Below are 12,380 nucleotides of genomic sequence, written 5' to 3' on the forward strand. Positions count from 1 at the left end.
CAAATGCTGGGTATGACCTGGCATTTGCGATGTGAAAGGGTATATCTCTCTCTCCAAGGCTTAGTACATACACCCCTCATTCTTAAAGGATCCCTAACAGTCCAGGTTGTAAGAATAGCCATGTCTGTGTACTGATGTACTAATTAAGGCACCTGTGCTTAAGCATGGAGATCTGTAAAACCAGGACTGTTGGGGTGCCTGGAGGGCTGAGTTTGCGAACCACTGGCCTACACCAAACAGAAGACGCCAATAATCTGACTGACTGCACATCATCGATGTGTTGTTTGCATAGTTTTAGTCTAATGTTCTATTAAATAAAGCAACAGCCATGCTGTTGACCATATGACAGAAGTGATGACTAAACAAAATAAAAGTAATTGAGTGGTTCCCAACCCTGGTCCTCAAGCACCCCCAACAGTTCATGTTTTCCAGGTCACCTGGGAGGTGCACGTGTACCAATTACTCACTGATACGTTTTACAAGATCCACAGGTGGAGCTAATTATTTCACTTGTGATTCTGTGTGGAGACCTGGAAAATGTGCACTGCCGGAGGTACTTGATGACCGAGGTTGGGAACCGCTGTTCTAGATAATGACTTAAATAAACACCCACCAAACTTGACCTATCCCTTGGAATTCAATTTTTTTTGTATGCCCAAGACAGTATGAAACTGCATAAGTACTAAGAACATTTTACCAGAAATGCGTATTCAATAACCAATTGCCTCTCTCTTGGACTGAATAGCTCCGCCCTAATGCCATTGGCATTGTAAGCAAATGAGGGGAGGTGACATCAACAGTAATCTAACAGCGGAGTGGTGTTAGGGATATGACCAAACCAATTATTCCGATCTAATCTAAATCGCCTTCAAATTAATATTAATAGCATGTGGTGCAAAATAAAAGAATAATTAAAATCAGCAAAAAAACAAAACAAACAAATGGTTATCAGCATTTTATTGAATGCGTAGCCTATTTGTGCAAATAATCATCACAGTAAAAGCAGCCATTTTGTAGGTGGCAAAAATACTCTGAAGAATGCAGCCCATTTGTTAAAAAGTGCCTGAGTGATGTCACCGGTAACTAGCGAGCCGATAGGCTGCATTCTTAATAGTAATACTTCCCACAAAACGGTGACCTCCGCTGTATCTAGGTAATGGGGAACTTTACAGATACAGGACATATGACTAAACATTTAATTTAAGTTTTACAGACACTTTTAAAACACCCATCAATATGCAACTATTTTTGGTGGAAGAGGGGATCATAATATAACACAGTAACACAATACAACGTATATACGCAACAAACAAGTGCCTGTACAGACCAAACGACTACGGCTTTATGGGGCTCATTCTGGTGCGCCTGCCCCCATCATCGCAAAATACCGCTACTTTGCGCAGGATCCGCTCTGTGAAAGCGCAAACGGGTCCTGCATGGGGTATAATCTACATAACGAAGGTCAACATGACTAAGGTCGAGTCTGAAGGCTGACACAAGCATTAGGTCAACAACTGGAAGTTTGACATGAATTTTTGACCTTAGCCATGTTGACCTATTGCATATGTTGACCTAAGCCCTTTTGACCTTTAGTGGTAGACCTGATGTATGTCAACTTTCATAGTGTCGACCTAGCGACCATATCCTCTGCATGACAGGATGCAGGCCAGCATCAGACTGTCAGTGATTGACAGTCTGATGCCGTTTCGAGGTTGGCGACAGACTCAGTTTGTAAAAATGGCGGCATGTCGCTGCCATTTAGGGGCTGGGAAGAGACTAGGGATCTCCATATTAGAACAGAGATTTCCTGGCCTCTGCGACGGGCGGCTTGAGCGACACCATCTGATGGTGGGGGCTTTGATACGATGCTACCGTCCTTGCACGGGTATGGATCATTAGGTCACCAGCATTGTGGTCGACAAGTATTAGGTCGACACACAGGAAGGTCGACAGGGTCATTAGGTCGACATGGGTAAGGTCGACATGTTTTGTAAAAAAAAAAAAAACAGTAAAAAAAAAACCTAATGACCCTGTCAACTTTAACCATTTAGACCTAACCCATGTCGACCATCATGCTGGTGATCCAATCACCGTATCCCCCTTGCAGCAGGAGTCGTCTGCGGGTTCAGCAGTAAGATACAGGTCTCCAGAAACATGGCTGTTCCTCTAATCACCTACACTGCGCAACTGTATTATATATGGGCACCACAGGAGCACAGGTTCTACATTAAATAGTTAGGGAACCTTTCATTGTGATCTAGTGGAGAGAGGGATCATTTACCAGACAGTCGTGTTACATTCTGTGAGGTAAATGTATGGAGGCAGATCAGGAAGCAATGGCGATGAGCTGGATGAACATCTCGGGTGTCTGAGTGGGGGGTGCATGTCATGTAGCACACACTGCCACAGTAATACATGAGAGAGAAGCAGTATGGGCCATTGGGTCGACACCTGAAACAGGTCGACAATGGGTAATGTCGACAAACGGTCAACATGATTTTTTTCTCTTTTTTTTGTCCCGAATGTCGACATGGGCACCGTCAAAGTGTACCGCTGTGCTCGCAATGCTTCAGACGCTTTATTGTATTCTCCCAGCATGCCCTAGTAGTGGATGGTAGGGCATAAAATACCACCTGTCGGCACGTCGGCTCATTAAAAAAAAAACGTGAAAAAACTCATGTGACCTTTTGACTGTTGACCTAATGCTTGTGTCGACCTTCCAACTCTGTCAACCTAAACCAAGTCGACCTATTTCAGGTGTCGAACTAAGCCCTGTCAAACTTCAGTAGTCGACACAATGCATGTTGACCTAAATAGGGGTGAATTAGTGACTGTGTACCAAGTATCTCGCTAAATGTATCCATCATGCTCTAACCTTCGAGAGAAATAACATGGGGCGGTTGCTCATAGCAACCAATCAGCTTCTATGGCAACAGCTTCACATTGAAGTTTTGACCCCCCCCTTTTGCCGTATATTGCCATGTTAGCAGTACTGCATTCTTTATCTCATTTACCTGAACGCGGATGACCTGCGGATGTACAAAGTGAGGGTTGGGGTAGGACCCTGATGTCATGTAACTTATCCAATAGCATTTGGCCCAGTATCATGTGATCTTCTAACAAGGTCCTAAACGTATAGATTCACCTTTATTTATTTTTGCTTTACTAAATAGTGCTTTATTCACTATGTAATAAGGAAAGCTTTATATTAACTTTCTCGTATGCTCTCTCGCAGGCTGGCTTCCTCAAGCCATCACAGCAGGAGAGCCATCAGGAACACAGGGAGCAAGAGCAGGAGTGAGCAACAACTGCGCTTAGCAGACTAGGGGCCAGATTCTCTAAACATCAAAAGTGATAAACAGCCAGCCAATCAGCTCCTACCAGCCATGTCACAGACTGTGTTTGAAAAATGTCAGGCAGGAGCTGATTGGCTGGCTGTTTATCACTCTCCATTTTATCACTTTTGAAGCTTAGAGAATCTGGCCCTAGATCTATTATTCCCACAACCGAAGTAGGGATGACCATCGATGAATCAAAATCATCTATGTTTATGACCAATGTAGAATAGTTTTGGCATTGATGGGGGGAGAACCAGATGGTTTCCCTCCATCCATGTCAAAGCATAACCAAACAGGGTTTTGTTTTGTTTTCTAATCCAAGGGGAGCGTAGCTCTGCCGAACACCCATAAACCCCCCCCCCCCCCCAGTTCCTGATTGGTCCAAGGTCCTATCAGTCAAATAAAAGGAATGGCTGTCAATTGTTAAAAACATTGATGGTCATACAACACATAGTATGCCACCATCGATGGCCATTTGCACTAACGACATTGATAGTAACCATCGATGGTGATAGCATTGATCCCTAATAGCAGCCACTACGTAGTAAAGCAAAACAATATATAAACCAACACTGAAGGCTCCAAAAGAGCCATCAAAAAATAAAGGACAACTTTTTAGTGTGGGCATTTCCTGAGGAATTGGGAGGAGAGCCCAGGCTAACCAACCCACCCTGTTGTTAAATGTAAAAAAAAAAAATCTGCATAGGACACAACATAAGTCTTGTGCGCAATGTCTGGCGCGCTTACCTTGTCCACCTCGTCACTCCAAAGCTGCAGTCACAGAGTAACAGGAGAGATGAGTCTCAGATACGTCATAGGCACTCAACAAAACACAACAGCGAGTGATGTATCACACACGGGATGGGAAGGAAAGGGAAAGGTTAAGTGAGGAACTGGTCAAAACGGTCCTTACTTGAGATTAGGGACTATGGTTTTCTAACTTTAGGACTGGAGATCCTTAAAAGGCACTTTGACCTTAGATATTATGTAACCTTTGTCTTTTTCTTGCATATATTAATAAATCAACAAACATAGAGGATGTGTAAGACATTATGCAGCTTCTAGGAGGGTGTTGTATAGTCTGCCTGCATCTCCACCTGGAGAGACACAGTCCCTTTCACTGTTCCTTATTATCGCTTGCACTTCTTATTCATAAGGAACACTGGGGAAGATGTATTAAGGCTGATAAAGTGGAAGGTGATTACGCACCAGCCAATCAACTTCTGTCATTTTTCAAACGCAGCAGTTTGACTGGTGCGTTATAAGCTTCTATTTTAACAGGCTTAGTACATCTGCCCCAGTGTGTGTGTGTTTTGCAACAACTTCAGGACTAGCTTTTAGACCAATTAGATCTTGCCACACTCTTAACCAATAGGTTAATGCTAACCTGTATTGCATCCTGCTACTGGTTCCCATTTTCCAAGTCACCTAGCGAGTGCAGGGGTGCAGTCATTACTCACTGACATAAAAGGCCCACAGGTGAAACACATTTGGTTTTGTGAAGTGACCTGGAAAACATGAACTGGGTCCTGAGGACCGAGTTTGAGAACTTATACACTAGGCCAAGCCGGTCCTTAATCTTGACGACCGGTTTTTACTAGGCAATAACAGTAAATCATTTTTAAAAGTGGGCCTATCAGTCATCCTCAAAATGTACAATGTTTCACCCTCCCCATGGACCTAGACAGCAGCAGATGGAAGTAGTGGCTGAGTGTATGTGAAGTGGGAAAGGGTGACTTCAGGATGCCAAATGGAATGTCAGACTCTGTAACACCACAAGTAATTACACAAGACCCGCAGAACACTGTAACCCAACATCACACCAACACAGGAAACAAGGACTAAGGACAACAATGGAGTCAATCGGACGCTCTCTAATCTGGTAAAAGCATCTTATCACCTCATACACTGTATCACTGCGCCAGCCAAATAGTCCACAACATGTCCCCTGTAGGGGCCCTGTATACCTGGGAGATCTATAATTATGTCATTTAGTGAGGTTGTAGCATTACTGTACTACAGGCTATAAGTAGAGCTTAAACTTTCTGAAGGATTCTTAACATTACGTTCACTACACAACAGAACAGGCGGGGTACTAGGGGGGGTTTATGAAAACATGTAGAGAGTGAAAGGTGTAGCCACGCCCACTTTTCACAAGCACGACCATATATGGAGAGGTCAGCATCCGCAAAAAGCCACGGCCCAGTACTCCAGGCTGCAATGCGTATACCCATACCTATGCATATGCATCGCAACAAAGCTATGTATGGCTACATCTGTAAAGAGCCAACCAATCAGGTTTTGTTTGAGAAAGGAAAGGAGCTGATTGGTTGATACTTTATCGCTCTCCAAGCTTTGATAAATCCCCCCAGAGATTCTTAATGTGGACAGTAAAATACATTTCTCTGGGAGCGTCCGGGTATGAAAAAAATAAAGGGTAAAAGTTGTGACTACGGAAATGCCAGCTGTATTAATTATAATAATAATATTGGGTCAAACATTTATACAATACTTTATTATTTCTGACTATTCATTTATTTGATTTCTATATTCTACCGGATATGTTGAAGACACCTGGGGGTTCATTTGAAAGCGTTGGATAGTAAGACCAACGCTTTTGATCTGCTTTATGCCTGATATTTAAAAAGGGCAACGCTTTTACTAGTCATTAGCCTTATAAATATAATGCCTACACTCTAGAAGCATAGAGATTTACAAAACTATGCTGGGTAAATAACCCCCTTACAAGGCCTACACACGTAGTGATTTTGTGTCATTTTCTAAGCGATCTGACTTAGGGGGGATTCGGGTTTGAACGTTATCGGTGAATTCGATCCGGAGACCGATGTTGCGGGTCTGTGCAAGCGTATCAGCGAAAATACGCATGTGCAGACCCGCTGTGCGAACACCTTCGGCAAGTACCACACTCGCCAAGGCATTTGCACAGAGCGGTCCGGGCGGGGGGCGGACCCATGGGAACACCCAGCGTTTCCTGGGTGTGCCCACAAAAACGGTAAAAAAATAACTCGGGTGTGAATCAGGCCCTTAATTTGACTATTTCGCTTAGAAAATGACACTACATCAGGCATGTCCAAACTATGGCCCTCCAGCTGTTGTGAAACTACACATCCCAGCATGCCTTGCCACAGTTTTAGCATTCCGTAATAGCAAAACTGTGGCAAGGCATGATGGGACATGTAGTTTCACAACAGCTGGAGGGCCATAGTTTGGACATGCCTGCACTATATCACTCCGTGTGTCGCTATTGCCGAGCGATGCAGATCATGGATGCATGATAAATCTAGTGAGATCGCCAGTGTTCTCACTGGAGAAAACCGGCCTTGACTGATCGCTCACACACAGCGCTGTACAGCGCTGTGTGCTGAGCGTTCTAGCATCGCTTAGATTGATCTGAAACATTGTCACGTGTGTAGGCCCCTTTGGAATGGTAACAGCTTTCATTGCAGGACACAGAACTTCCATATGTAATAGTGTGGGCAGGATTTTGGCTTTGTTACGCTGTGACCAACCCTACACATTCAATCCTGAGGAGCGGAAGGGAACGGACGAGGACCCAAGCAGGGAGTAGGGAGTAGATTGATCTTACCGCTGACGCACTGGCCGACAGTACGTAATTACGAGGTCGGGTCTCCTGAAAATCAGGCAAAGCCTGCGGGGAACAGAGCTCATGTCATGCAGGGAAAACTTGAATGAGAAAACCAAAAAAAAAAGAGAAGCACACAAAATAAAGTAAAAAAATAAAAAATACATGGATGGCAAAAAAGGGGCAGAGAGCAAATGACAAAATGGAGACTTAGCTTAGAACTAATACTGTCTCTACATCAGACTAAAAAACACAAAAACAGTTCCTCCCAAATTAATTATTAATGTGTTGATTTGGCCGCAGGTTGTATATTTCTGTTCTATATATTGTGTAAGGTACCTCAGACCCAGCACATCTACAAATTTTTGGCCTGCAAACGACTGTGCAAGGTAATCCATTTTAATGTGTAACTATCACAGAGTGGCAGCCATTTTGTGACTTTTTATAGTATTATTGGCAATGTGTTTTTTTTCCACCGGAACTAATCACATCCCTGTTTGCCGTTTACCTCAGTGATGTCACCGGTTCCTAGTGAAGTGATTGGCTGCTACATCACAATACGGTTTCAGCACACAAAATGGCTGTGCAGAGATGATGCTTATGCTTTAAAATGGGGATTTAATAGAACGGCAAACAGAAAAAAATAAACCACACATTTATTTAATAAAATGGCGCTACGTGCTTAAATATGAGCTGTCACTGATTAAGTACCTTTCTATAATGTAACGTAATGGATTGTTGTGGGTTACAACTCAGCACAATGCCCCAATTTATTAAATAAACTCCTACAGTATATCACTACACAAGGACCTAAGTCTGTCACGGTGAGCACACAAATGACATTTCTAGATGCACAAAGCACCATTAATCTCTCAAACTGCACACACTGGGATGCACACGGGAATCGCCTTCCATATCCATCTTTTTCAGTCCAGATAATTAGTTGCAGTGCACAGTTCCATAGCCAATGCAGAGAAGCCAGCATCATGCAGAGCGGAGGAGTATTGAAAATCAACAGCAGGCATGAGCAAAGGATCCCAGTGCACACAGTGCGGGTACCAGACTTCTCCAAGACGTTTTTAGAGCGGTCTGGCTGCTTTTAGCAGGCAATACCCACTGGAACAGATTTTGGTTGGGGCTACCAGTAAGTTTTGGGCCGGTCTGTTCTGGGTAATGGGGCAGATGTATTAAGCCTTTAGAAGAGATAAATGCAAGGGTGATAAGGAGAGATAAACGTCCAGCCAATCACCTGCTAACTGCCATGTTACAGGCTGTGTTTGAATAAAGTCAGGAAGGAGCTGATTGGCTGGACGTTTATCTCTCCTTATCACCCTTGCATTTATCTCTTGTTAAGGCTTAATACATCTGCCCCAATTGCTAAAAGTGCAGGCCTGCTCCAGAACGGTCAGGGTTAAAAGCATGCAGTACACACACATTCCTTTGGAAGAGCCTCTAACCTATGCACAGTGGAAGCAGCCATGTATAGATTTGTGTAATAGAAATATTTATTTAATTCAGAAAGTTCTAATTGGGCTAAGTAAAGAATCCCCTTTCTCTATTGGTGCCGTGCTCTTGTAATTAGCCCCTTTCTCAAGACTATGACCCGCTAATACTCTATACTTCTTCGTTCTAGGGAGCAGAGATCATACAGATTTTCTCAAGAAGGCCCAAACATAACAGTTTGTGAGCGGCAGGCATCGGTTCCAAGATTTAGACATTTAAAGCGACAACAATCAAAAAAGGTAAAAAAAGGTTGTGCCATTTAATTTATTGCTGTTTTAATTGCAAAGGTTAAATCACACCGATGCCAGCAACTCTCAGACGGGATGCGGTCATCTATTAGAATGAACTTAGGTCTACAGTCATTAGGTCGACCCCACTAGGTCGACTGGCAGGAAGGTCGACCTGACTTAAGGTCGACATGGGCCAAGGTCGACATGACTTAAGGTCGAATTTGCATAAAGGTCGACATGAGGAAGGTCGACTGGTCATAAGGTCGACATGGGTTTTTCACTGTTTTTTGAGCCGACATGTGCCGACAGGCGGTATTTCATGCCCTACCATCCACTAGGGCGTGGTGGGAGAATAAAATAGTGTGCCGAGCGCAGCGAGGCACCGTGCCCGAAGCATTGCGAGCGAAGCGAGCGATGCGAGGGTCCGATTCTCATTGCCAACTGTGTCCATGTCGACTGTGTCGACATTCGGATAAAAAAACAGTGAAAAACCCATGTCGACCTTATGACCAGTCGACCTTCCTCATGTCGACCTTTATGCAAATTCGACCTTAAGTCATGTCGACCTTGGCCCATGTCGACCTTAAGTCAGGTCGACCTTCCTGCCAGTCGACCTAGTGGGGTCGACCTAATGACTGTAGACCTAAATGCAGTCTGACGAATGATCCCATTCCTCTCAGACTAACAGCTGCACCAAGTTACTTCAGAGGGTGTACAGAGCGGTACAATATAAAATCAGTGCCTCCCTCCAATACAGCAGCAGATGAACCGCTGGGTGGCCTGAGGGAAGATTGACCGTAAATAATCAATAGGAGGACAGGTTCAAAATGGCCGACATGGACAAATGGTCGACATACAAGTGATCGACAAAGAAAAGGTCAACATATTGTTTGTAGTGATTTCTTAGAGTTAAAATTACAACAAAAACACAAAATTTTGACCTTTACTGTGCTGACATTTTGACCCAAAGTCCAGGTCATCCATTTAATGGTTGACTTTTGACCTTATTGACCATTAGATGGTAAACTGACCATCTATATACTATGGGGGACATGTAATGAGAGAGAGAGAGAGAATCAGAAAGTGAGAGAATTGGTAAGAAATCTCCAGGGGTTTTTTAAAGCAGCAATCATTTACACTGCAAAATCAAACTGGTTTTGAAGTGTAAATGATTGCCGCTTAAAAAAATAAATAAATAATAATAAAAATAAAAAAATGGAGCTTTCTTACCAAATCTTTCACTTTCTGATTCTCTCACCCTGTATCTTTTAATCCACACCCTCATCATCCGTCATATTGGCTGGTGCTTCCAAGCTACACTGCAAAAGGGTCAGGTAGAGTGTTTAGGTGTTCTCTATGCTGTATGCAAAGACAAGCCCTGGTAGGGGGGGTGGCTAGAGGATTGGGGTACTGCACCTCAAAGATCACGGTCTGCATTGCATATTACACCTCAAAGATTGGGATCCGCATTCTGTAATGCATGCTGTGTAAAAAGGATTATGCACTGGCGGATACAGAGGAGGGGCTGCACCACAATTCAAAATTCAAATAGGGGAACCACACCAACTGCCATTGAGTCAGTTTGGAATGGAAGTTGTGTAGGTCCACTATTTGAATTTCAAACTGTGCTGCAGCCCCACCCCCTGGAGCCGCCACTGGGATTACATATAGGAATCCTGCTCCTAGACTATCAATTATGATAAATAATCCATGAACAGTTCAGAGATCCAAGCTACTGTAACCCACCCCGAAACAAAGCAGCGCAGTGCTGGAGGAACTAGTCAAGTAATGACCACAGCGGTACTTGCATAGATAGCCCTGCTGTCTGTCTACAATAAAAGGGTTCTCCTTATCTGCTCTCTATGTAAATCCAGCTACAGTCGTCCCTGCCATGTGTATGAACGCTAGCCAGTAGGTGAGACTGGAGCAGCAGCGGATGTCGGCCAAAACTACAGATTAAATTTTTTTTATTTGAAAAGGTGTCTATTTTAGGTATGGATTAGCAGATTGACTGGGCTACGGTCGACAATACCACTAGAGGTCAACGGCATCTATACATGGTCAACCGGGTTTACATAGACCGTGATGGGAGGCATGCATCTACGTGAACCTGGTCGATTGTAGCATTGTTGACAGGTTTTTCGTCTTTTTTTTGGTGCTGAATGTCAGAGGGGTGCCCATGGACACTGTGAATGTACAGTGTGCGGTCGCCATGTTTCAGGCGCGGTGCCTCACTATGGTCGGCACACTATTACATTCCCACTATTTGTCCACGCCGATAGTAGAGTAGGAACCAAGTGGTCCGGCACAAAAAAAAAGCCGAAACCCGTGTTGACCTTGCTACTGTTGACGAGGTTCCCGTCGGTGCTTGCCCCTGTCGATCCAGTGTCACTGTCGATATAAAACCAGGTCGACCACGTATAGACATCTAACTAGACGCCATCGACCTCTAGTGGTCAACCATGGTATTGTCGACCTCAGCACAGTTACTCCAGTGTCTGAATACGTCTATTTTGCCCTGAATTTCTGTTCCAAAGATTATAAGGTCTCCGATGACAGAGATGACGTATGCATGAACAATGCAATGTAGAGTACTAGAATGGTTGTCTGTCTAACTCATCACAGGTCATAAGAGGCCTATACTGAAATAAGACCAGAATTACTAGCCAACAGAACGGGCAGTTCTATCTCTACGGATCATGAGTGAAGAATCCCCATTCCTACGTATCCTGACGCGGAGGTCTTACAGACACTCCAACAATGGAGGTGACACGAGCAGTAGAAAATAAAGTGTTCAGATGAACATAAATATGCAAAAAAAAGAAAAACTGTCACAGCAATGACCTCAGCAACAATACTCACATCACCCTCGAGCTGAGCAAATTACAAAAAACAAACAAAAAAACAACCACAAGGTTAGTGAGCGTCGAACAACTAAAAACACAGGGAAGAGGTAAATTGTAGCCAAAACACAGACACCCCAATCCTCATTTTAGGATGGAAATGAGAATGTAGGTACCCTCCCCCGATACATGGACTCCCGGGCTATCCAGAACTAACTGGCTGCTGGGAATTACACAGGTGGCTCGGTGTGGTTGAAGATGGAACAATGATCCCAGTGATGTGAGTGAGGTGAGTTATGTGGAAACAAGTTAACAGGGGGAGATAAGTGGATAGGGAGATGTGCCCCACGGCAAGCTCTAGACACCCATGCAATGCACATCCACAGGGAGAGTTAGAGAGCGCAGTATGGGCTGGGACATTACCGCGGCTTTGGCCTCTGCTGCTTTAGCCTTCTTCAGTCGCGCCTTGCAGGCGTCAAGATCTAAGCGGCGGTTCTGCAGGATCCTCCTCTCCTTCTGCAACACAGAACATCCTGAAATCTTACCATGTGTTCCCTTTATTTCATAGTGATGCAGTTATGTACTATGCAGGTATATGCAATGTTTTAACGTTCAACAAAGGATTCTTTTAACGCAGGATTCTGGAACAGTTTTAGGATACTTTCTTTGCCATTAGTTTATTATTATTCTTTTTCTATGTAATGAAGCAGTGAGTAATGGATACAGGGACAGCAGATGTAGGGGTTAACAATTTCTAACAGGGATTATTTGTTCACAATTCCTAAAGCATGGGAATTTTTTTTCATGGCAATGGAAAGCCCCAGTTTTTAGGTCTATTGGGGGTAATCCCGAATCTCAAAAC

At 43.9% G+C, this 12,380-nt stretch overlaps 1 protein-coding gene across 15 annotated transcripts in view; it reads right to left on the bottom strand.

Moving 5' to 3' along the window:
* SH3GLB2 (SH3 domain containing GRB2 like, endophilin B2) overlaps positions 1-12,380 on the bottom strand; it is a 41,206-nt gene that overhangs the window by 9,228 nt on the left and 19,598 nt on the right. For 4 of the 15 annotated variants that reach the window (XM_083158739.1, XM_083158738.1, XM_083158735.1 and 1 more), the window contains exons 5-7: positions 11,942-12,034; positions 6,946-7,008; positions 4,086-4,109 (exon numbers count right to left, since the gene is read on the bottom strand). In XM_083158739.1, coding sequence (XP_083014865.1) covers positions 4,086-4,109; positions 6,946-7,008; positions 11,942-12,034 — 180 coding nt within the window. Of the gene's footprint in view, positions 1-4,085; positions 4,110-6,945; positions 7,009-11,537; positions 11,550-11,941; positions 12,035-12,380 lie in introns of all 15 variants that reach the window. The other 11 variants (XM_083158736.1, XM_083158733.1, XM_083158731.1 and 8 more) reach the window with 5 other exon arrangements.

This window comes from Crinia signifera, chromosome 9 (assembly GCF_055691185.1).
Source record: "Crinia signifera chromosome 9, ASM5569118v1, whole genome shotgun sequence".
Classification (NCBI taxonomy): Eukaryota; Metazoa; Chordata; class Amphibia; order Anura; family Myobatrachidae; genus Crinia; species Crinia signifera.